Source organism: Phoenix dactylifera, chromosome 1 (assembly GCF_051530095.1).
Source record: "Phoenix dactylifera cultivar Ajwa chromosome 1, Ajwa_hap1_PhDact_Kaust_v1.1, whole genome shotgun sequence".
In the NCBI taxonomy this organism is placed as follows: Eukaryota; Viridiplantae; Streptophyta; class Magnoliopsida; order Arecales; family Arecaceae; genus Phoenix; species Phoenix dactylifera.
In genome coordinates, this window is record NC_143190.1 from 65,545,477 (window position 1) to 65,572,834 (window position 27,358).

The 27,358-nt window shown below is 39.7% G+C and overlaps 1 protein-coding gene across 2 annotated transcripts in view; it reads right to left on the reverse strand.

The window, feature by feature from the left end:
- EMB3103 (Pentatricopeptide repeat (PPR) superfamily protein) overlaps positions 1–26,183 on the reverse strand; it is a 45,263-nt gene extending 19,080 nt beyond the window's left edge. For both annotated transcript variants that reach the window (XM_039125308.2, XM_089926618.1), the window contains exons 1-7: positions 25,853–26,183; positions 16,245–16,329; positions 14,230–14,493; positions 13,754–14,056; positions 11,954–12,058; positions 11,165–11,264; positions 1,081–1,400 (exon numbers count right to left, since the gene is read on the reverse strand). In XM_039125308.2, coding sequence (XP_038981236.1) covers positions 1,081–1,400; positions 11,165–11,264; positions 11,954–12,058; positions 13,754–14,056; positions 14,230–14,493; positions 16,245–16,329; positions 25,853–26,121 — 1,446 coding nt within the window. In that variant the 5' untranslated portion in view covers positions 26,122–26,183. The remainder of the gene's footprint in view (positions 1–1,080; positions 1,401–11,164; positions 11,265–11,953; positions 12,059–13,753; positions 14,057–14,229; positions 14,494–16,244; positions 16,330–25,852) is intronic.
- Positions 26,184–27,358: the final 1,175 nt, after the last annotated feature.

Consider the following 27,358-nt stretch of genomic DNA (forward strand, 5'->3'; position numbering starts at 1 on the left):
AACATGAGTTTCATCTATGCATATAGCTATATACCTAGGCAAGTCACTGAAGCTGTTGTTGTTTAAGAATTGGAAAGACCATACCAGCAACCAACACCAAGAAGCATATCAATTTCCAATCAACATGGAGCTCATGAGAAGACCAAACTTTCTCAAGATGAAATTACATGGCAAAGTAACCAAAAACAATTCAAATTTGAAAGATGGAATAAAAGGACGATTTTAATATAGAAAAGAAGTCAAATACTACAAGAAATTGGTTGCAAGTAGGATTTTTGAGTAAATAGTTGCACCCTACGTATTTCTTGTATCAAATTGTACCTTCCCCAACTTGATGTGGCCTTGCATATGCTCAATTTCTACAAAACAATGTCATCACTTGTCCAATTGCTTGATTTGAGAAGAAAAAAAAATCTTTCAAAAATTTCTGGACATTATGATCACATGGAGGTGTTTGAAAATGCTGGATTTAAATTGAAATAATGCTTTGACAACATCATTTCATAAATTCTATGAAATTGCATAAAAGCACAACATGATTAATCTTGCAATTGACACAGATAGGGCCTCTATTTTACAAAACTAGTCAATATGACTGCTGCAGAATATAGAAAGTAGAAAATCAGTGCAGTTGGCCACCCACCACTAAACCTATCTTCCCCTTAGAAATATACATCTTCAAATATAATCTCTTCATTAAAATTTGAAAAACAATTAATGGTGTCTGCATGTTCAAAAGTTGTTTGATATTAAAATTTTGAACTTTGATGATTTAAAAAAGAGACTCAAGATATGATAAAAACGAGTTAAAATCTGAACTTGTCAAGTACAGAGTAGATATTGATGTCAGCACCAAGCTTTGGCCACTATAATTTTTCATATTGAATTATTAAAAATCCCGTTTGTTTTTATACATCCTACCATCCATGTCTAGCATCTTCATGGATACTAGTTTATCATAGATCAATGGTGAAGAAACAATGTAATATTAGCAAACTGGAAGACTCAAAACCAGCATGCTTTATGAGAACCAGTTAAAGAAACGAATTTAGACAAATACAATGCTAAAGAAAAGCTTACCTCATTTATTTGATGGCCTCTACCATGCATGTCCTCAATAGTTCGATATGCAAGGTGATACAGCTTTTCCTTACAGAAATACTTTATTAGAATATGAAATGTGTTCCAATCAGGAGATATTGCCAACTCATCCATTTTTCCTAACACTTGCATTACACTGTCCATATCCCCTGCATTGCAGTAAGCCCTGAGCAGGGTGTTAAGCATAACCAAATCATATTTGTTGTAGTTTGCTTCAAATTCCTTTGCAAGTGTTCTTCCTTCTTTCAGTAACCCACTACGACATAATGCAGAAATAATTATACTGTGGGCATATCCAGCTGCAGAAAGGAGAAGCATTAATTCCATGAACTGAAACAGTTAGATATGATATATAGGTTCTCTGCATGGTTTAAAGCACCCAGCTTGATACCATCTGACACAGTTGATATGGCATAGTTTCAAGCACCAGTCCGTGCTCAGCCAATACTGGCACCCAGTACTGCATTGCTACTAGGTACTAGATGGGCTGACCAGTACTGAATGATGTCAGCCCATGTTGACCCAGGCCAGTTCAGCATGGGCTGATGAATCTTGGTGCCACCCAATACCAACTACTAAACCAAAAGTGCTCTTGAGTTGATATTTTGTTTTGGCACAGCACATGCTAGCAGTACTAAAATCCTCGATGTACAGTGCCAATGCCTTGTATATATGCAGCACTGGCAGGCTGTATGCATGTGCTTGGCACACAGCGATCAGTGCATATCACAGCATGGCCGGGCACAGTATGTATTGTGCTACTGCTAGGCAGGCATGCCACCTACATGTATACCTAATCCCTTGTTCAGCAAGACATACAGATATACAACAATTTATTAGTTTAAGAACATTTAACTAAAATGCTGAATTTTAGAAAGTAGTTCTTGCTTTCATGTCAAAATTATGTTGCACATAATAATAAAGTAGTTTTTAGTTCTCATTAGTTCATTTATTCACTAATTTCACAAAAATATAATTGGTTTGACCATTGAAAAAAAAGGTTGTGGAGTCAGTGTCAAGGAAATTAAAAGCACATCACAATGATGGTCATGCTTATGTTTATTCCTGAACATTCTGTCACGTGTCATTTGCAAAAAGAAAAAAACCTGTGACAAGCCCATCGACCTCCATGTATTATATGGGAACCAGAATTGAGGATGAAAATGATAACATCGAGCACATTGTTTAATTCACCAAACAAATTCTACCAGAGAATTAACACTCTGAATAATAGGTCCACAAAACTGATAAGCGCCTCCTATCCAACAAATTCCACCAAAAAACAAACCAGATCATTATGCGATGAAACAGTCTTCAGTCAAAGATACCTTACATAATAAAGCAAACAACTCTTTCATCAGATACTAGTCGCCATACATATATTCACCCAACACTATACTCCTGGTTCATACCTTATCCAAAAGCTAAATACTGCCTAAACCAGCATGTCACCCACCACATGAGAGAGAGAATAAATATTGTTCAATCTTGTTCTAGGAAGCTTATGAAGGTTCCTCTGTGAAAAACTTATTACCTGCCAGATGGTAGAAACAGATCTTGGTTCAATCAGCTTGGGTGTCCTTGAGGAACCCAAGTGTTTTTTTTCTGATTCTGGCATTGGAGAAAGTACTAGGTGCAGCAAAGGTAAGAAAACGAGATAGCAGGAAAATGAACCTTTAATAACGAAAGGATGATTTTGGCCCTCACTAGTTTGTTAATTGTAAAGAAACAGTATGGATCGCAAGAATGGTCGAGCAGATTATGGAATTCAAAGATTTCTTGGCTGATGCATTTTGAACCTAGGATAGTTACTTTACTCCTTTGGCTTCAACTATAAAACTGATGCAATGGTGACTACGCAGCTCACCACTCAGGGTACACCTTGTGGTCAGGAGAGGAGGAGCGGCCACAAACGCTCCGTGAGTTTGTGTTTTTTGATTTTATTGGGTGTATTCGTACATGCATTGTATGATGAATCCGCCAAAGCAAAAAAAAAAAATAATGCAATGGTGGTTCATATTCCTATCATGTAAACCACCATGTCATCCAACTAATTTTCTTGTTTATTTTTAATTGAATATCCTTTATTGCTTAATAAGGAAATTAATTAGAAACCTAGAATAGAATATTGACAGGATCATGATGGGGATGATGACAAATTTCGAGTCTACACAAGGCAAGCAAAGAAACATCCAAGACATTGGATTGACTTGGATAACCTGGCACCATGAATGGAGCTTCAGAAATAAAGTCGAACATCATTAAAGCTTGTCGAGTTATGGGTCTTAGTGTCATTTGTCTTTTATTTTAATTATAAAATATGTTTTAGCCATATTTTCTTCTGTTGGTGTGAAAAGGACTAAATTAAAGTGATTAGTTACATGTATTATTAAAGTCAGTAGGGAGTTTTTAGGAATTAAATAATGGGAAGGTTACTGTTTATGGAACTGTAGCATGAATGGTAATGCTGCAATACTCTATTTTTTAATATTCCCTTGTCTTAGAGTTTTTCATGAACATATATGCAAAATTTCTCATCAATGAGATCAAAGTTCTCTCTCTTTTCTCCATGTGTGAGCCCTGGAATATGGGTGTGAGGCCGTAGGAAGTGATTCCTTACAGAAATCAAAATTCTCTTCTTCTTCCTTCTTGAAAATATCTCATCACTGTGCTTCTATTTTCTTTTCTTTTTTCTCATTTCTGTTATATTACAACCTAAAGAAAACACCCTTCAACCCTTATTATTGCAGTCACTTTACAACCATCAATCAACACCTATTTCAAGCCTTGATCTGTCTAAAACGCTATCCGTGGGAGTCCAATCAGAACTGGAACTTCTGCAGACCTGTCAACCCTCTTTCTTTGGTTCTGAAAACCTTGCAGTAAACTAGCAAATCCTAAACCTAGTTGTTGTGACGTGTCAATTCCTACTGCAACTGGAAGGGTCTCAAATCTTGGGCTGTTGTACATGATCTACAAGCAAGAAACTGAAAAGATTGGATTTGGATGGCGATGCAGCGTACTCACCTATGTGAATGAAGATCTGTTGCTTTGCATCCTCCACAGAATTCTGGTAATTTTCAATACTTCTATTGCAAGATCATATGCTATATTTGTGAAAAACTATTTTTTTAATATGGTTTCAGCAAGGGGCATTTAGGCATCTATCAAGCATCTTCTTTGTATTAGAATAGGTTGTTTAATCCCTAAGCCTGGTAGTTTCTTGATTTTAATATCAGATTGCTGTTTAGTGTCGCACAGCATCATATTTCAGATATTTATATTCATAAAAATTTAAGTTTGCACAAGTTTGGATTAGGGTTTATCATATTTGTGTGGCATTAATTATTAAGTTCCCTATGGTTGTCTTGCATCATATTTTTTTTGATATCAGAGCTTAGGTTTGCATCATGGCTACCCATCACGGGACACCTTATAGAGGATGTATGGCAGATAGACAGAGAAAGAACATGTAATGAAAAATTTGCCAACAGTTCGATACCATGCAAGCCTAACAAGATCAGTTAGTGCATGAGTTCATGGATGACGAAGATCATTTCCAGTCTTTAGAGAGCACTTCTAGTCCTAGAGCAGATGGGACTGTTAAGAGAGAAGGTTTCGTACAACCTCGTCCTGAAAACAAGAATAATCACGAGCACACGCACAATCCAGAAGGCATGATCTATGGCAAGATCTAGTGGATTCAGAGCATGTTGATGAGGTAGATTGGCCCCGAGGAATCACCCTAGACCATCAGTTGTGGGTAAACACCATAGGGCACCAATTGTTGAGTGCCCTCCACAGGGAGGGTTTTGTAGGGACCCTAGGCCACATCATGCAACTCTTGGACCAACAAGTCCTGCATATCATGGGTGTTGGTTTGATACAGAGTACTATGGTCAAGTAGGGGTGATTTTCGTGACATGGAGGACAATATCACAAAGAAAGAAAGCTTAAGGCGCCTAGCTTTGATGGGGGCGGCTTGACCCTAAGACTTTAGTGACTGGTTATCTAAGATGGACCATTACTTCGACTGTATGATATGTCGGATTCCCGAAGAGTTAGATTTGCCAAGAGGAAATTAATTGGACAAGCCGAGATTCATTGGACCAATGTCGAACAACAACGTAAGCATCTACAGCAGGGCCCTATAGATAGTTGGAAAGAGATGAACGAAAAGCTGAATGAAAAGTATCTTCCAACAACCTATAAGGATCACTTGATGGATGAGTTGTTCATGTTGCACTAAGGTAGCTTGTCGTCATTCAATACATGAACATGTTCAATAAATTAATGCTCCGGTGTGAAGTTGCAGAGGAGCCACAGTTCACCCACTCTGGGTTTCACACTAGTCTTAAATCTAACATTAGGTGAGGGATGTTGCCACAATTAGTCTATTCAATTGACCATGCATATTAGTTGGCTTTAGAGTTGTAGCAGTACTTGATAACTCCTAAAGTTAGGAGATTCAATTTGCAAGCTAGGGAGATTGCTTCTTAGAGACCCTCTGAAGGAAACCAACAGGCTCAATTAACTAGTTATACATGTAGTGGGACATTTCTTCTTTAAGAGATCCTAAAGGGAATTTAGTTGCTGCCACCTCCTCCAAACAAGGCAGCAATGCAATTGAATGCTATAACCGCCACAAGATTAGTCATTAGGCATATTAGTACCCTGTTAGAAATCTTTATATAGGTGCTAAAGGTGAGAATGAGGGTGAGTTAGAGAAGGATGTTCACGTATCCGAGAAAGGGGCAAGTGATACAAAAGAGGCATTGGAGGACACCTCTCTGCATGTGATGCGTGTTTTGATCACATCTAAGGTTGTGGAGGATCAGAGACACACCACTATCTTTCATACATGCATCAAGAATGGTGACAAAGCTGCAGACTTATTGATGGTAGCGGATGCATACATTTTGTCTCCAAATAAAACAGTGGGTCATTTGGGGTTGACACCCGAGCAACACCCTCAACCCTATAAAGTTGCCTGGATAGATAAGATCGCTATGCCTACTATGACCTAGAGGTGTTTGGTCACTATCCAACTAGCAGCATACTAGGATCTTACTTGATGTAATGTCCTTCATATGGACGTTGCTCATATTTCACTAGGAAAACCTTGGCTCCTTGATTTGGATGTGACCCAGTTTGGAAGGATCAACACATTTTCCAGCATAATGGAAAGAAAATTGTGTTGGCCAAAAGAGAGTCAAAGGGTCAACCCAAAAAGTCTAAACAACTTGTTGAGCAAAAGAAACCCCTCCATGTGCTTAATAAGAAGCAGTTTGAGAAAGAAAGAAAGAAGGGGTTGTATATGCTCTTGTGGTCATCGAGGTCATATAACCACTAGTTGGATCTACACCGGAGGTCCCTGAGGAGGTTAGTTAGGTACATGCTGAATTTAGTGATGTCATGGCTGAGGAGTTGCCTAATGAGTTACCATCGCTTAGGGACATACAACATGCCATCATTCTTGTGCTTGGGTCATCCTTGACCATTCTTCCTCGTTATGGAATGAGCCCTACTAAGCATGCTGAGCTGAAACATCAGGTGAATGAGTTGTTACATGGGAGAATTTTTCATAAGTCTTAATTCTTGTGCCGTCCCTACATTCCTCATCCCTAGAAAGGATGGTAGTTGGAGAATGTGCTTAGACAATAGAGCCATCAACAAGACTATGATCCAAGTATAGGTTCTCAATATCTAGACTTGATGATATGTTAGATATGATGGCTGGGTTGTTGACGTTCTCTAAGATTGATCTATGTAGTGGATACTACCATATTCGTATCAGAAAAGGTGATGAGTGGAAAGCTGCATTCAAGACAGATTAGACTTTATGAGTGGTTAGTCATTTGGTACATTTATGAGGGTCATCACACATGCCCTTTCATAAGTAGTTTCCTCGTCGTTCACTTCGACAACATTTTCATTTATAAAAAATCTAAGGAAAAGCACCTTTGTCAGTTATGTTAGGTACTTGAGGTTCTTCGATATAAGAAACTCTACATTATTTTGAAGTGCGCTTTCATGAATTGTATTGATCACTTTCTTGGATTTGTTGTCTGTGAAGAAGGTGTTGTAACTAACTCTGAGAAAGTTAGAGTCATTCGACACTGGCTCGAACTTTCTAGCATTCACGAAACCAATAATTTTCATGGACTGGTCGCCATTTGTAGAAGGTTCATCAAAGTTTTAGTACCATTATGGCTCCCATCATGAATTGTGCTGAACAAAGAGGAGTTCAAATAGACTAAACCTAAAATTGAAGAAAAATTGTCACGAGCCCATGCGTTAAGACTCCCTGATTTTCCTAGGGTTTTTTTGGTAGCATGTGAAGCCTTAGGCGTAGGCATAGGAGATTTGAGTCAGCAGGGTCATCCTATCACATACTTTAATGAGAAACTGAATAGGGCACGACAAAGATATTCCACCTATGACCAAGTTTTACACCATCATTCAGGCCTTGAGTATTGGAACCATTATTTGTTGCTTAGGGAGTTTATTTTGTATTCTGATTACTGAGCCTTACAGTACTTAAAACTCCCAAAGAAATTAGGGCACTGATATGGTTTTGCAGGAGCACACTTTTATTCTCATATTGCTCAAGTGTTGAGAATAAACAAGCGGATGCACTTAGTTGGGCAATAGCCATCCTACATACCATGAATCTACGTGAGTGGTGGGTTTTGATAGGATCATTAACAACTATCCTTCGTGTCCGGATTTTGGTGAATCTACACTACTGTGACTAGTGATTCACGTTCTCATCACATAGATTATTTGTGAAGGCTACTTGTTTAGAGACAGTCACCTATGTATTCTCAGCAAGTCTTTAAGAGATTATCTGATTTTGAAATTACATGCAAGTTGAGTAGTAGGTCATTTTAGGAGGAACAAAACCACTACCATGGTGGAGAAGTAGGTTCTTCAAGCCTAGCCTCAAACATGATGTGGCATGCATAGTTCCTCAATGTCGTACATATCAAGCAATGAAAGATAGAAAATAGAACATAGGTTTGTACATATTGCTGCCTATTCCACATGCAACATCAGTTTAGATTTTGTTTTAGGTCTTCCTAGGACACTTAAAGGTCATGACTCCATCCTTGTTGTAGAGATTGCACAATCTCCCTAAGACCATTGTCTCAGATAGGGATATAAAGTTCATAAACTATTTTTGGAAAATGCTTAACACGACACTCTAGGTTTGCAATGCATACCATCCAACAGAAAGAGGTTGTAAATAGGAGTTTAGGAAAAATTCTCAGATGTCATGCAAAAGATGATGTCTCGTTGGAATCAGGTTCTTCCAGTGGCAGAATTTACTTATAACAACTCCATCAATCGATATACAGGTCATATTCCTTTTGAGATTGTCACACATTACCAGCCTAGGAGGCCTATAGATTTGATTCTCCCATCTATTGCATCTAGACCTAGTGAGTTAGCAAATTTATTTGCATGTTGAAATTCGTTGGAAAAATACTTTGAGCGATGAGAGGTATAAAACTATAGCAGATGTACATCGCTGGTTCCAAGCGTTTGGAGAAGGAGACGTGGTGATGGTGTGAGTCCACCTGAAGAGTTTCCCATGAGGAACCTTGAGGAAACTGCATGCTAGCAGGATAGGTCCCTACCATGCCTTGAGAAGGATTGGTGCGAATGCTTCTTAGTTGGATCTTCCTAAAGACATGGGGTCAGCCCTCCATTTAATGTAGAGGACTTGTCACTCTACCAAGAGCCCATATATGTATCTTTTGAGCCATTTCTTTCTATCTTTCCTACTACTTTTACTATTGCATCTTCTGCATCTCCATGAGGTTTAGTATCTACACTTCCACAACCTCCCACTCCACCTCATCCACCACTTCGAAGGAAGAAAGAGAATGAGATTGACGACATCATTGGTAAGCAGATAGTCTCTGCTAGTGCTACCAAATTTTAGAAGTATTTGGTCAAGTGGAGAGGATATCCAACTTCAGATAGCACATGGATCACAGATGATGACCTATAAAAGCTTAGGCCAGAGCTGCTTGAGAGACATAGCCTCCATGCGTTGTGAGGCAAATTTTTCCAAGCCAGAGAGTGTTGATGGGGGATTGCAACAGATTTTGAGTTTATACAAGATGAGCAAGAAACATCCAAGCCTTGGGATTGACTTGGATGACTTGGTGCCATGACGGGAGCTTCACGAATATCATCGAGCATCATTAAAGTTTGTCAAGTTTTGGATCTTAGTGTCATTTATTTTTTATTTTAATTATATTTCCTGTTTTAGCGAGGTTTTGTTTAGTATAATGTGAAAAAGGACTGAATTCAAGTGGCTAGTCTAGTCACATGCATCATTAAAGAGCCAAGAAAACATTTTAGAAATTAAATAAGGGGCAGGGTTGGCACCATAGTGTGAACAATAACACTACAGTGGCGTGCCTTCATGAACATTGTATGCAGAATTTTTCATCAACAAAATCAAAATTCTCTTTCTTTTCTCTCTGCATATGAGACGTGGAATATGGGTGTGAGGCCCTAGGAAGTGATTCCCTACCAAACCGTAATGAAATTAGTTTGTTTTCTCCTTTTCTTCTTCCCAAAATATCTCCACACAGTGTTTCTGTTTTCTTTTTCTTTTTCCTCATTTCTGCCATATTATAGCCTCAAGCAAACGTTCTTCTACCCTTATTACCATTTCCCCGCAGCAATCACCTTACAATTATCAGTCAACACTTATTTCAAGCCTTGATCGGCCTAAAACCTGATTCGTGTGAGTCCAATAGATCTGCAACTTCTGCAGACCCGTCAGCCCTCTTTTTTCGGACATAGAAAACTTTGCAGTACATGAGCAAACCCTAAAACCAGTCCTTGGAGCACCTTGATTGCTTTTATAACTAAAAAAAGGTGTCTGATCTTGGGCTTTCATATACAATCCACAAAGCAAGAAACAGGAAAAGGATCGCAGCACATTCATCTAGACAAATGAAAATCCTTGTTTTGCATCCTTCAAAGAATACTAGTAATTTTCGATACTTTTGCTACAAGATCATAGGCTTTATCTGTGAAAAGCTGCTGTTTGAATCTGATTTCAGCAAGTGGCATGTATGCATCTATACCAAGCATCTTCTTTGCATTAGAATAGGTCATATTTTGAGTCCTAAGACAGGTATTTTCTTAATTTTAATTTGAGATTGCTGCTTAATATGGCATAGCATCATATTTTCTGATATTTATACCATAGCATTTAAGTTTGCATAAATTTGGATTAGGGCTTATTATATTTGTGTGGCATTACTTATTAAGAAATGTTTCTAATCTTTGGTTGGATGTGGAAAGCTGCTGCTAGTTTTGGTGTTGATCTAAAGTTGGATGAGGGTTTTCTTTTTTCTCTTTACTTTTTCTTTTTGTCTCTATGCATCTACCTTTTTTTCCTTTTTAGGGAGCGGAGCAGGGAGCCTATGATAGAGCCTCCATTTTTAGACTTTTGACCTTTCCGAGAGATAGTAGGATACAATTATTGAACTAGCATTATCATCTCCTTATCGATGATGAAGGTCAAAGAAACTTGTCCAAGTAGCCAAATGCAGTTTGGGGACTCTTCAGGATGAATCAAGTCATCAGAGTCCAAATGTTGGTTTTCAAATGTCGTGGCTGATTTGAGGTTAGGCTGTTTTTTCCAAGATGACAATTTTGTCAAAATTTGGGAGTTATTTTTCTCCCTTCAGACTCCTATTAATGACATCTAGAATCAAGTCATCGGAGTCCAAATGTTGGTTTTCAAATGTCGTGGCTGATTTGAGGTTAGGCTGTCTTTTCCAAGATGACAATTTTTTCAAAATTTGGGAGTTATTTTTCTCCCTTCAGACTCCTATTAATGACATCTGGAGTCATATTTTATTAACAGCTCTTAATATTTGTTATTTATTTTTTTTCTAAAATGCAACCCAAGAGAAGAGGGGAATAAAGCAAGAAAGTAACAAGAACATATCTATAAATGTTAATATGAACTACCAACCATTTTTATACATAAATTAGCATTTTGTGGCATATCTAGAAGAGAGCTCACCAGATTTCACATGTTTTTGCTTCATTTCAGCAAATAAAGCCTTTGCTTCCTGTATATGTCCAGCCTTAGCAAGACTATCCATCAACAAACAGTAAGGCATCTACAAGTAAAATTGCATTTGATGAGATTGAAAGGGTGGTTACATAATGATGAAACTGAAACAATAAAGATAACAAGAAGGTATTTCTAAGCATATTTACAAATCTTCGAAGGGAAAAAAAAGGAAGATGGGGAAGGGGGCAGCATATGAAGTGGATACAGGCCACAACAGTTGGTCCCAATCCCAGATGAAAAAGATGGAGGGCTAACTTTAGCTTAACAGCCAGTCATAAAACATGATGAATTGTGATGAAATGGATTTAAACTTTATGTGCATGAATTGTAGGGCATCCCCTATTACATCAGAGGTTGCCCTAAGTAGGAATTCTTGGCAAATAAGGATACATAAAGCCACTTGCAAGTGCATACAGTAAATATAAAGGAAATGGGATTATACCAAAATGTAATCATATAGAAAGATCAGCATCTTCCATCCTATGCAACACCATCATTATGCAAATGAAGGTAGGATCAGTTGTTCCTAATGTCTTTCAAAAGCTAATTTACATAAGGACTAGCCTGATCATCCATTATATAACTTATATGTCAGGATATACTCAACATAAATGAATGCTTTGGATGCCATGAATAATTTCAAATATATTATCTTAGAGGAGAAGAAAGAGAACAACACAAAAATGAAAATCTTATATAACTCATGGCATCAGAACTTTTACAATTTTAGTGTACCTCATCTTCAGCATATCCCAAAAACTCTAATTCAGCCAATAGTTCCTTTGACTTTTCAAAAAGGCCCCCTCTAGCATACACCTTCAATAAAGTAGTCAAAATAACCTGCAGATAGATGTAACTAGACTTGAGAAGAAATATAAAAATCTGATAAGTTTGATGGATTGACAAAAGAAATTCTGTGGAACCACACCACAGACACAGCTTGGATGAAATAACACTGCCTCCTTAATGTTTCCACCAGAACTCACAAAGATATATTATCAGTCTCAGATATTTCCTTTTCCCTGCTAAATCATGCAATTACACAATATACATAGTGTAAAGCATGATCTGTGATCTGGTAGCGTATGTATTTGCCTACAACAATCAAGACAAGATGACATGCTGCATGCACAATGTCCATGTTTCCAATTCGTTACTCAGAGGTTCACACTAATTAACAAAATATGGCATTCTTAATGCAATTGTTATTTATAAAATTGAAAAACCTGAAAATATAGATGCAACAAGAAATCGCATGAGAAATATTAAGTTGATATAGACTTGAGGAATATATTGTACTATTGGATACATGTATTAGCATTATAAATGTTCTTTACATAAAGAGAGTTTATTTCAGAAGATCAACCCTTCACCTCATATTCCCATAAAGGATGGAATTATACAACGCATGTAACAAATCCTTTAAGTATGGTTGAACAAAGGCAACTTGGTCTCTTATGCTTACTGTACTAGTAATTGTTTGCTTAAAAGTATATGATGTGATGGAGAACTAGACAAGATTAAAAAGGCATACAGTAAAGACTAAAGACACTGCTGACAACTTTAATTAGATGGTGGCATCAGATGTAGGCTGTTCCCAGAATTGGGGAGTTCAAGACCAAAGCAGCCCTCCATGCTTGAGAATGATATGGTAGAAGAGGTCTATGATTAAAGGGAATAGTGTTATACAGAAAAAAACAATGGAGTGGCACTTAGGAAGACAGTCCAATGGAACAAGCCCTAATGGTAGGATAGGACACTCTGTGTTATGGATTAATCCCAAAGATGGAAAACTGTTCCACACTATTGCAGGTCCAAGGTTGGAACCAGATACATGCCCTATTTCTAGGTCAGTTCTACAGAAAATTGGACACTGATTCATGCTCGGTTTTTTTTTTTTGGAAAATAATTTTAGGTTAAAAAAAATGGATAGCAAGAATAAGATATGAAGGGTTATATCCTTATACCAGAGAAGAGTAAACCTTAGGTCCTATGTAAGACCTTAAAGGGAACTAGTCAAAAATAAGAGAAGCTGATAATTCCATTTATAATTTTCACAAAGACTAATAAATCAACCATGACTGTCGCCTCTATGTACAGTATCAGTATACAATTACTTTGCTGGGCAAATTAGCAATCAGAAAAGGTAAGCCAACTACAACTCCTGATTCTCTAACTACAGAATAGCAAAGAAAGATTTGAATGACCAACCCAAATTTTTGATAGGGCTTGTTGCTGAATATCATGAACATGTTGCAATAGGGGCACATTTGGAATTTATGGGAGGAAAGCCTTACTTACAAGCCACAATTAAATCTTCCAACATATTATTTTTGACCAATCAAACAATCAAACTAATTGCAAAAGGGGGACACCTTAAAACAACAATATCTAAGATTCTAAAAGCTGGGTATATTTATTAAAAAACTAATTAAACCATAGAATGTCTATGTGAAAGAACTTTAACTCAGAACACCAAGGAAACTAACATTAGCGAATAAGGGAGAAACAGACATCATATAAAATGAAAGATACCTTATTTGGTACCAATCCCGAAGACTTCATATCATTTACTAATTTCTCAGCCTTCATATAATTCCCATCTACCGAATAAGCATTGAGTAGGGAGCTGTAATGAAATAAATTAGGAGGACAACCTTCATCCTTCATCTGCTGAAAATATGACTCTGCTTCGTCACATAAATTATTTGAAGCACAAGTGGCTAAAAGAGTGCCATAGATAACACCATCCATACGCAGACCTTTATTTTCAAGTTCCTGGACCAACTGCATCGCCTTAGAGTAGCCATTCTTCACTTTACTGCAACCTGACAGAAGCTAAAATAACCAGACAGAAGGAAAACTATGAGGAAAGTATGGGTGGAGAAAACTTACAAGCTATTAAATAATCTACAGAATTACAAAGATATAAACATTTCACACGCTAGTTGATTCTAAAAAAAAAATAGAGAACAAACAAATGAAATCATGGATAGCATTACTGGACATACAGTACTATAAGTGACCAAGTCTGGCGATAGACCATCATCTTTCATCTGATTAAACAACTTGTTACTGCTCTCGAACCGTCCATTTTTCACCAAACAACCAAGAAGAGAATTACAAATGGACACATTAACCTTCAATGACTTATCTGGGATGCTATCATAGGCTTGTAGAGCTTTCATCGGGTTGTGACTTATGCCCATGTATTTGATAAAACTGCTATATGATGCAAAATTAAGCTTCTCATGTTTCTGCATCCAATCAAAAAGCTGCATCATAGCAAACATGCAAAGCCGTTAATATCTTTCAATTAAATGCCAGGGACGAAGGGGGCTAAACTTATCAGATTCCAAAAATACTTTATAAGAAAAGAACATCATATTGCTATTGGATTTTAATTGGCGTATGGCGGATATTATATAAATTGGAAAAACTGATTGACCCACGAAAAACAAAAACCCCGTAAAGCTTATTAATAAAACATGAACTGTAAAGTGTACAGCAATAACAAAATGATAAGATGACTCGGTACATCCCTAATAGAATAGACTAATAACATTCTTTTACAAAACTCTTGACACTTTTATTCTCATATGAAGCTTTATATAAGCCACCAATAATAGCAATAGCTTTAATGTTGTGAGCCCAGGACCTTAAAATATAAAGCAGCACAATCTTCTTCCAAATATCTAAGCCAAGCCTGTGCTTTTAGCCCACAAAAAAATGAAGAGAATAAAGAAGTACAAGAAAATAATGGAACTGCATCTTAAGTATAATTATTATCCTCCATGGGAAAACACACAAGTTATCATTTAACAGTTGTGTTCAATCAATCAAAGCAGTTGCAAACATGAACAATGGAGCATCACTTTTGCTTCAAAAGAACTACCAATCAAAAAGTGCTTCTATGGAGATGATTTGAAAATGCTTTGTAAGTGTTGGTTATGTTGGTCAGCATGCGCCAATCCAGGCCAATACTGACATCCAACATAGGTCAGCATGGTACCTATTAGATCTATTTTCATATTTTTACTTAAATTTTCTTTTTGGCTTCAGTGCAGCATAGCACTGTGTGCGCCATGTCAGTAGGTCGCTAGCACAAGAACCAGAATCGATGCCTAAATTTTTAGGTAAACATGCTTTACACAAAGTATTTCAGTCATGTGGGTAAAGGAAAAAGGCCCACATAGATTTGTGGGCTTTCAAACTACAAAACCTCAAGTTTATCTAGCTTCCAGAACCATGCCGACCCCTTCAATTACTTGGTTTGTATTCAACCATGTCAAGCTTGGGTTGGGTTCAGTCAGTATAAAATTTAGTTATCTAATTGGAGCAATCTTGACTTACCTCTGTTAGGTTTTGCAGAGTTTTTCTTAGTATGGATAAGATATAGGAACCAGGTTTAGAGCTCACATCCAACCAAAGGTAGAGATAGCACTTTGGCAGGGCCCTGATCGAATTATATCCTCATTTAATCCAGGTTTACTAGCCTATTTTCACCTCGCATGCAGTGCAAGATTGAGAATTTGATCTGAAGTAGAAAAAAATTGTATTTGCGAAGGGTAAAAGCTCAATTTTCTACCTCTTCTAAAAGCAACTTTTAGGCTTATTCTTGCTTGAGAAGTGCTTTTGTCAAGTTCTAGACAAAGATTTTCCTTTTCATGCAAATGTTTTTTTTTGCTCTGAAGCCATGAAAGAAGTACTATAGCAATGCCAGTAGTCAACAGCTTTTTAGGTAAAACGTTTAAATTCATTGCTTATCCAAAAAATTTAGTTATACAGATATCTATGCAGCACACGTCTGAACCTGTGCATTTATAGGTACAACAGGCAAAGAGAGAGAAATCTTACCATCTTTACTAACCCTACTACAATAACTTACATGCATTTTTTCATCTGTTTGGGGCCACCATCATAATTTTCTTATCATTATCTACCAAGGGTTAATAGCATTTGCATTGTTTTTAGTTATCTTCAACAAAATCAGGAAACAAGAGGATTAAGATCTCAAATTGCCAACCTGAGAAACTTTGGTCCATCTTCTTAACCCTCCAAAATAGAATAAAATGTTGTTATAATCTTGTACTTGCAATATTCCCTCCACCCTGTACATAAAGAAATATGAAAGTTAGAGAGACAGCTATACTAATTTCAGCCCAGCCACATGTCATAATGGTCAAAGTAGCAGCTTAGACGAAGAGACTGGGACAACAATTATTAAACAATTAGATATGTGAGGGATCTGTTATTCTAGGAAGAGAACAAAAATTGAAGTCGATATGAGATTCAAAAACAATTTGAAACAACAACGTAGTGATCCTTGGGAAGCTCATATGATGTTTTGATATTCATGCTACATATAAGACTTTGGAAGTGAGCACATGGTCATGAAGAAAATAAACACAAAATAAGCACTACCAAGACTTAAAATACAAGTCCATACCGAGCATACCATGCCAGTCTGATAGGGAACCACTATATGGAGGAGCAACCTCTAATCATGACAAGCTTATTTGGTGCTTGGAATATTTTAATAGTTCACTTGATATGTATATTATTAACACCGATGGCATTAATTTAGTTTTAGTTCTAAATCTTGGATAAGTACTGGTGTGGACACCAGTACCGGACCGCCTGTTACGCGGGTCTACGGTCGTCGCAGGAGGAATGTCCAGCCACTTTCGTTATGGTTGGATTGATTTGATGTTAGTTTATTTTATGTTGATTGAGTTTATTTACATATTGTTATGTTAGTGTTTTTATGGGATTAGTTTATTTGTAGGAAGCTTTTTGTATTTTGTAACCCTATATATGGCTTTATGCACTTGATGAATGAAAACGAATGATGATGAATGCTTAAAATTGCCTCCCTTCTATTTTCTCCCTCCTCTTCCCTTCATTATTCTTCTTCCTCCTCCTTCCTCGTCTTCCTCTCTTCTCCTTCTTTCTCTCCACTCCACTCCCATAGCCGTACTGCATCAGTTTTGGTATCATAGCTTTGGCAGGCTTTGCCCCTGTTGCCAAAGCCTCGATCCCTCTGTTCCCTTCCTTTCTCTCAGTTCCCACACAAAGAACAGAAAAAAGAAAACCCCTATGCTAGACCTTCTCCACCGTCGTTGCACCTGAGCCCGCCGCCGCCATCAGTCGCCGCCAGCAACGCTCGAACCGCCTTACAACGCCACCGTACCACTGGTTGCTACCGGAGAACGTCGAGCCCCACCTTGGTGTATGGCGGAATAGCCTCCGATTCCACATTTCAGGTGGCCACACAAGATCTACGATGTACCTCGCGCGCCACGAACGCCGGAGCGTGTTGAAGGGCCATGCGCAACTCGCGTTGCCAAAAAGAGAGGGAGCATCGCCTCTCTTCTTTCGTCTTTGTCCCTCAATTCCACTGTCGTAGCCACAGGCCACCACTCACAGGAAGAGAGCCAATGTCGGAGCGGGTGACCGGTCGCCGGCCGCCACCATAGGCCACCGAGATCTGCCTGTAACAGGTGGCATGAATCTCGGCACGATCGGCCACCGCGAATTGCCTGCAGCTGTTGGCGTGACTCTTGGCACGCACGCTTGAAACCGTCGGGAGTTTCAAGTTGGTTAACGAGTAAGATCCAAACCCGTTAACCCCAGTTCAGTAACCCAAATCCGTTCTTAAAAAAAAAGGCAGGGTCACGTGACTTGCACGTGACTTCCCGCATGCCCCGTCGCACGTGAAGGACAAAAAAAAAATTCTCACACCTCTTTCTTCCCTACGAAGAGGAACCCTAGCTCTAGGGTTCCGCCACTGCCGCCGCCATCGACACGTCGCTACCACGCACGCCACTCCGCCACTCCACCGCCGCACCCTTCATTGTCGCTGCCTCTTCACCGCTTCCGTCGCCTCCCGCCACCGCGCCACGAACGTCCCCCCCCCCCTCTTTCATCAAGCCAGAGCCTGATGCCCCTCCCCCCTCCTTTGGGGCCTCAGCCCAGCGGCCCGCTTCCATTTTATCCTCACGGGCCAAGCCCACAGGCCTGCAACATCCCTGCAAAGCCCACTGCAGCCTGCCTTCTTCCTCCTTTCTTTGGACCACAGGCAGACCAGAGTTGCACCGATTAGCGAGCCGGCTTGCTGTACGTGGATCGTCACCCTCCGCCAGATCAGGTTTGCCCTTTTCTGGATATTTTGTTTGCTCTTTTTAATTTAGCATCAAATAGTTGTTTTGTGCTTGGTGGCATACTCTGAATATCCGAAACACACGCTCTCACACACCTCCACAAAACACACAGCAACCCTTATGACAACTCTCTTTATTATTAATTGTAGAGCTAGCCTTCGTTAGGGCCTACAAGGTTCTGTGACACCTGATAATTCACTGAACACCTACACTACTTGACTGCAGCTACTTGTTGGCTTGCGTTTCTTTCTACTTCCTAGTTTGGGGTATTTCTCTATTCAAGCATAGTCTTGTGTTATACTGAGCATACACTTTGCATTTTCATCGTCTTTGCATGCATTTGATCTACTTCACATCATTATTGTCCTTCTTTGATAGGGTAGCATATAATTGAGTTCAATCATCATATGCACCTTCATAGTGGTTGTGTCCTCTCACATCCCGATACCCAGTTTACAATGGACAACCGCATCAAAGCCCTACTGAAGACCGCGAAGACTTGACCACTAAATCCAATGCCCGCCTTAAGTCAGTTGAGTCCTTTCTACAAAGACTCATTGAATCTAAAGAAGATAATGTCGCCCACTTCCCCGATCTAGACTTTGATGAAACCCCAGAACCCCACGGCTCTGTTCGGCAGGAAAATTTTGACATTGTACACTTGCCAGGGTGTCATCATGCCTTCCCATGCCCTAGAGGATCGGGCACCGTTCCTAATGCTGACCAAGGTCATCGTTATAATGTGGAACCTAAACAGCCTCGTGACCATGATAAAGACGTGTTGAAGGGCATTCGTGTTGAGGCCCCCACCTTTGATAGTCGCCTCGACCCAAAGGTCTTCTCAGACTGGTTGCACGAAATGGACCACTTCTTTAAGTGGTATAATTTGTCTAAGGACAAGAAGATCCGGTTTACTAAGACGAAGCTAGTTGGTCGCGCCAAACTTTTCTGGCAAAGCACCGAACAATTGCTAGCTCGGAGACATCAACCTGCGATAATCAATTGGCTAGAAATGAAAGAAAAACTAAAAAAAAATATCTACCCTTCAACTGCCAAGATGAACTTCTCGACCGGTGGAATACCTTGCGACAAGGCAATCGGTCCGTTAGTGATTACATCGCCCAGTTTGACAAATTTATGATGCGATGTAATGTGCAAGAAAATGAACGGATGGCCCTGAGCAGGTTTCAACGAGATCTTAATGATAAGCTCAGGAAGGAACTCATCCTTCGAGAATATCCACCCTCGACCAGGACTACACATTCATCCAGAACTATAAGCAGGTAACTAGGTATATATTTGCTCGACATTTTGACTTTCGAGGGCCACCCACCAGCGCCTGCCCCTTCAGGATCCCGACATTCGCTTGGGCCCACGCCTTCTAGACCTATTTCCTCCATCCCTACCCCTAACCGGGACACTAAGGGCAAGGGCATTCTTGGCGAAGCCCCAAAGGCAAGTTCTCGAGTCCAATGCTTTAAGTGCCAGGGTTTTGGACATGTCGCTTCATAATATGCGAATACATCTCTTGTCATTGCAACGCAAGAACAAGAGGATAATACCGGCGAATTGGAAGAACAAATCTATGAACCAAATTTAGACGACATCCACGACGTCGATGATGACCAAGAAAAATGTACCGACAATTTAGGATGTATCCGAACCACAACTCCATCGGTTGTGACTGAATCAACTCAGACCGTTATGAATGTAGTACGGTGTGCTCTTTCCCAACCCACGGAACAGGCTGACTGGAGACGTACTTCAATCTTCCACACTTATCTTAAGTGCAGAGATAAAGACTGTAAGGTTATCATTAATAGCGGGAGTTGCATTAATGCAATATCTTCAAACATTGTCTCTCGTTTGGGTTTGACTCCAGTTTCTTAGACCCGACCTTACAAGGTTTCCTGGATTGATATGTCTTCTATCCAAATCAAAGAACAGTGTCTCGTTCCAATTCAAATTCTTTCGTATAAAGACACCATCTGGTGTGATGTAATTTCGATGGATGTGGGTCACTTAATATTGGAAAGACCTTGGTTGTTCGATCTTGATATCACCATCTTTGGTTGATCTAATTCTTGCTCCTTCATATTTGAGGGCAAGAGGATTAAACTTAATCCCCTACGGCCTAGGACACTTGACGAGGGCAAGAACACAAGTGAGCCAAAGAACAAGGAACTCCATATCCTGAGTCCGTCCGAATTTGAACGGAAAGTTTCTAGTGATTCTATGGTGCACGCTTTACTTATCATCGAAAACCAACTGAGTCCGCAAAGCGAGCTACCATCAGAGGGTCAGCTCATCCTTGAGAAGTTTTCAGAAGTTTTCCCTAAGGACCTCCCGAATCACCTGCCGCCCTTGCATGACATACAACATGCTATTGATCTGGTTCCGGGAGCTACCCTGCCTAACCTACCCCACTATCAAATGAATCCTTCTGAGCACGCTGAGCTGCAATGGCAAATTAACAAGCTCATCCGAAAGGGGTTCATTCATGAAAGTTTGAGTTCGTGTGCCGTACCTACACTTCTAACTCCAAAAAAAAGATGGCACGTGGAGGATATGTGTCAACAGTCGGGCCATCAACCGAATCACGGTCAAGTACCATTTTTTCATCCCTCGGCTCGATGATATGTTGGATATGATAGCAGGCGCCACGATCTTCTCCAAAATCGATTTAAAAAGTGGATATCATCAAATCCAGATCCGTCCAGGTGATGAATGGAAAACGGCTTTTAAAACAAAAGCTAGCCTGTATGAGTGGTTGGTCATGTCTTTTGGCCTCTCGAATGCTCCTAGTAGTTTTATGCGGGTGATGACACAAGTACTACGACCTTTCATGGGCAAATTTTAGTCGTGTACTTTAATGACATCCTCATCTACAGCCAATCAAAGGAGCAACACTTCGATCATTTATGACTGATATGTACAACCCTACAGGATGCAAAATTGTATGCTAACCTTAAGAAGTGTTTGTTCTTTAGTTCTCATGTCAACTTCTTAGGTTACATTGTCTCCTCAGAGGGTTTGTCTGCTGACCCTGATAAGGTCACTGCGATAGTCGAGTGGCCCGAACCTAAAACCCTCACTAAGGTTCGCAGTTTTCATGGGCTAGCTACTTTTTACTGTCGTTTCATTAAGAGGTTAGCACACTTATGTCCCTAATCACTGATTGCTTGAAAGGGGGCGACTTCCATTGGACTAGCGCTGCTGCTAACATGTTCCACGATGTCAAGAAGATGATGACGGAGGCGCCAGTTATGCGCTTGCCCGACTTCAGTAAGGTGTTCGAAGTGGAGTGTGATGCATCCGGCCGTGGCATCGGTGGGGTGCTCAGTCAAGAACGTCATCCCATAGCATACTTTAGTGAGAAGTTAAACGAGGCCAAGCAAAAATACTATACCTATGATAAGACATTTTATGCCATAGTTCAGGCTCTCCGGTATCGGCGCCATTACCTGCTACCTAATGAATTCGTACTTTACTCCGATCATGAAGCTCTTCGCTACCTTAACTCCCAAAGAAATTGAATTCTAGGCATGCCAAATAAGTTGAGTTCCCCTTCAGGAATACACTTTTGTTCTTAAACACACATCGGGTGCCTCCAACACTGCCGCTGATGCACTGAGCCGTCGAGTGACCCTTCTCTTGACCATGTCCATACATGTTACGGGCTTCGACAGACTCAGAGATGACTACTCTTGCCCCAATTTTGAAAAACTCTACAAAACCATCGCTAATGGACAAGGACCCTCAATTGATGGGTTTTATATTCAGGATGGTTATTTGTTTAAGGCAGCGAAGCTCTGTATCCCACGAACGTCCGTACGAGATTTCTTGGTGTGGGAAGTACATGCCGGTGGCCTTTCCAGGCACTTCGGACATGATAAGACCATCGAAGAGGTGGAACGTCAATTCTTTTGGCCTAGCCTAAAATGGGACGTTGTTAAAATCATTGGCCAATATCGAACGTGCCAATTAGCCAAACACCGAAAACAGAACAATGGTCTTTATACCCCTTTACCGGTACCTGATCGTCCTTGGCATGATATTAGTTTGGACTTTGTACTTGGACTTTCCCGTACTGTCCGAAAATACGATTCAATTCTTGTCGTCGTGGACTGTTTCTCCAAAATGGCCCACTTCATGCCGTGTTCCAAAACCTCGGATGCTTCCAAAGTGGCCAAACTCTTCTTTGATGAGATTGTTAAACTCTATGGCCTTCCCCACACCGTCATGTCCGACCGGGATGTACGTTTCATGAGTTACTTTTGGAAAACTTTGTGGCACTCGGTTGGTACGAAACTTAAATTTTTCACTGCTTATCATCCACAAAGTGACGGCCAAACAGAAGCGGTAAACCAAAGTCTGGATAATTTTTTACAGTGCCTTGTGGGTGAGCATACTTATAACTGGGATTCAGTTCTTTCCGTCGCACAGTTTGTATACAATAATTCGGTTAATAGGTCCATCGGCATGAGTCCATTTGAGGTCGTACATGGTTACAAAGCTAGAAAACCTTTAGATCTTTTACCCATGTCACCCCATGTTAGGATTTCTGAGTCTGCACACGCATTTGCACAACATATTCATGAGTTACATCAGAAAATCTAAAAGCGCATCCATGCCAGTAATGCTCAATATAAATTACAAGCTGATTCTCATAGATGAGACAAAATATTCCAACTTGGGGACTATGTTATGGTACGTATTCGGCCGAAGCGGTTCCCGCATGGGATCGTTAAGAAACTGCAGGCTCGTAGTGCGGGGCTATTTCGGATATTGCACCAGGTGGGCACGAATGCCTATATTATTGACCTTCTCTCTGATTTTGGCATCAGTTCTACTTTTAATATTGAAGATTTGGTAGCTTACAAGGGTCTACCATCCATCCCTGATGACCCTTTCGTTGAGACCTCTCTTGAGCCCGCTACTTCCCATATCCCTGATTTCATACCATCTCTACTTTCTTTGCCTCTCCCACCAGCACAGAAAGAACTCATTGATGCCATTTTAGATGAGCAAACCATTTTATCCAGTGCTGGTAGCATTCAACATTTTTTAGTGCGTTGGCGTGGCCGTTCAGAGTCCGATTCGACTTGGATTACATGGGAGGAGCTTTAGCGTATTGATCCGGACCTTTTAGAGTATTACCAGAGCTGCACGGAGCCACATTTGTCGAGGTCAACTTCTTTCGATCCGGGGAGAGTTGGTGCGGACAACAGTACCGGACCGCCTGTTACGTGGGTCTACGGTCGTCGCGGGAGAAGGGTCCAGCCACTTTCGTTATGGTTGGATTGATTTGATGTTAGTTTATTTTATGTTGATTGAGTTTATTTGCATATTGTTATGTTAGGGTTTTATGGGATTAGTTTATTTGTAGGGACCTTTTTGTACTTTGTAACCCTATATATGGGTCTATGCACTTGATGAATGAAAACGAATGATGATGAATGCTTAAAATTGCCTCCCTTATATTTTCTCCCTCCTCTTCCCTTCTTTATTCTTTTTCCTCCTCCTTCCTCCTCTTCCTCTCTTCTCCTTCTCTCTCCACTCCACTCCCGTAGCCGTGCTGCATCAAGTACCAGTCAGTCCAAAAGAAAGTTATACTTTTTCAGTTTCTCGAGTCCTAGAAAGCAATTTGTTATTTTGCTTGCAATTAATCGTTAGGATCTTCGGGTTTTTTTAATTTCATGTGTATTTCAGAGTTGGAGTCATTCCCTTTGTGACTTTCATATTAGAGGGTTAGGACATCCACAAGAATGAAGAGTTCATTGTAATAAATAAAAGGATAAAGAGTAGACTGCACTCAAACAATTATCTTCTTTTTAACTAAGATCCCAAAAAATCTACCCTTTCCCTCTCCATTGATTTTTCACTTCAGAGGTGTGATTCTACAATTCCTGTTTTTTCCTCCCCTCAAAGTTTTGTCTACAGAACCGCAGAACACATCAAATTTAAGTTGCAAGAACCATCTATTTATGTTCTACACCTGCCAAAAACCACTACCAATATACAATTTTTGTACACCTTTTTTTGCCCTCTCCTGCGCTGCAACAGAAACACCAAATTATTTTTTTTGTCATTTATCATATATTCCGTACTTCATTCAAAGGCCTCTTCAGCACTCATAACTACGATTTTTTGGAAGAACAACTTCCATGCTAGTGCACAAGAATCACAAAAGATACAACAAAGTCGAGGATCCACCACTACATTGACTTTGGATATGATCAATTATGAGATTATGTTTTTACATGCAAGTGCTCTTTCGTATACCTAAATACTATTAAGATTATCACACTAATGCACATGAATCCACTCACCTGGACACTTTGCCTCACATTACTGTGCATTTTAATATATAAAGCATGGAAGCAAGAATTGAAGGCCAGAGAAAAAGATGTAGTAATGAAACTGAAAGATTGCATGGAAGACCAAGGCCACCATAATGATCATGAAAGCACATTTCCCGAGTACAGATAATGATTATTGGCATTCATCGTTAACCAATTGCCCATAAGAATAAGTGCAGCAAAAGTGGGGGAATATAAACAGGAATATCTCTTCTCAAATTAAAAGATCACTGCATATGGTGCAAGAAATTTTCATCACTCAGAATAACCATGTTCTGGGTGCATGAGATCTTTCATTCCAACGTGAAGATGTAGGAAACCAAAACAATCTCTTCTTATGAAGATGATGTAAAGAGTTCAAAGAGAAGGGGAAAAAGTTGCCAAGTAACTACAGCCACCTGATCTTGAGGTGCTTTGGAATTTAATCTTAAAATCCAAAAGAATTCTTTCTCAGTATTAGGTAACCGTGATTTGTAAAGTACAGAATTTAGAAAGAGGGGACTGTATTCCATTGGCAGCAAATCTTGATAAATGTCAGGGATCATAGAATGAGGAAGCTGAAGATATTTCTTAAGAACTCTCATATAAACTATCATGATATGCAGAGAAGCCCCTTTGTTTAAACTGTGATTATGCAACTTCCTTGTCATCTTGTCAAGGAATCAGAAAAAACACTTCCCACTTCCCAGTCTATGTTTTTCTTTTTTCTTGGAAGGCAAGACCGGTTTGTTTTACATGCTACGGGACTACAAGAAAGGATTTCTCTCTAAAATTGAGAATCAAGAAAACCACCAAACCCAAAATTCTACTTTCAGTTGTTATTTGGAGTCACGATAACCATCAAATTCGTGCCTTTTTAGCCTACGTACTTCCACGGTTCTTGTCTCTCCGTTCTCCTATGAGAATTAAAAACCGATTCTTGATTTTTTTTTTTTTTTTGAGAATCCGAATTCTTGATTGTTGTCAATGAAAAGAAATTGCTTCTACGATCAAATATTAGCAGCCAAAATAGAGTGCTTCCATGGAAGAAATTATATATCATTCTACTCAGTAGATTACAAATGCTGTTCTAATTCAAGAAGAAGTGAAAAGGGGTCGGAAAAGATAACCTGGAGAGAGCCGAATCCAAGTCGGTCGACGCTTCCACTTCGGCAATGGCGGCTCGCCTCGCAGAAGAATTGAAGGAGGGCGTAATGGTGGCCGGAGAAGAAGAGGAGGAGGGAGCGGCAGAGGTGGAGGCATGGGATTTATCTAGGGTTTTAGAAAGAGCGGGGATCCGGCGGGAATGCTTATGATTTCTTGAGAGGGGACGGGGAGGGGAGAGGAAGGGGGTGGTGGGAGTGGCGTGGCAGCCCACCGCCAAGGCGAAGGCGTCCATGTTAGAGCCTATCGTAAAGGTCGGCCTGGTTTAAAATCTGGATCGGGTTGACTCCCCGTCACCGCCCGGTGAGCGGACCTCCGACTCTTATTGTGCAAGAGCGGGCAATAACGATAACGGGCCAAGGGCCGTTTCCGGCCGATTTATTTCGGGTCTGGTCTGCTGGACCATACGATGTATTTTAATTTTCACTTTTACCCTTTTCCGCTCTTAAAATTCGTCCAAAAATCCTACGAGGACCCAACAAAATTGTTCTCTCTCATGTGAAAGAATAATTGATGTTATTTCATAACATCAACTATTGGATCATGCCTTACACAAGTCTCAAAGTACTCCAAACTTTTCTTTCATCAACTTGCACAGATCTCAAAGTAGTCATTGCATGATCCAACAATTGAAGTCGCGAAAGAAAGGTGAATCATTCTTTCGTGCGAAAGATACAACCTGAACCGTAATGATATGCAATAAAATCGACTACAGCTCATGCAAAGGGTCGTCCAGCCAAAGCTTGCCATGAAAGCAACACACCACCAGTCGAGGCCAACCACTTGGCATGCTCAGAAGTGTGGCCAAGTTCGAATTTTAAAATCTTCTTATGGTTGGCAACATCCCAGCCGAGATCCCAAGCGATCTCTAAAATCATACAGATTAAACAAATGGGGCATGATTCGCGTGCGAACCACCCACACCCAATATTCAAAACGTGCAAAGGTCTATTAATCCTAGCCAATCCACATGTCCAAATGTCATGGCGCTAGGCTCTCGCCTTCGCTTGTACAACCAACTCTCTGAAGAACCTTCCAAGTAAGTGCCCGATGCCCTAATAGACCGCTAATAACCTCTTTCTATTTTCTGAGCATTGTCCTGACTTAGGCCTTATTTGGGGGAGCTGTTGGCAGTAGAGCTGTTAGAAGTAGAGCTATTGGAAGTAGAGCTGTCTGAAGTAGAGCTGTTATAAAAAGCTGTTTGCTGTTTGGTAACTACATTCGTAAAGTGCTGTGATACTTTGTTTTGTGTTTGGTAAACAAACTGAGAAAGTACTTTTGTATGACAAAATTACCATAAAGGACATTGCATAGTATTATACAACAGAACATAATAAAACATAACATAAATTAATACATAAATATACGATATAGTATAATATTATTGTAATATAAAATAATATTATGTTAATATAGCATAATAGTAATATAATTATTAGAGTAAATTAATATTTGGTAATATAACATAATAT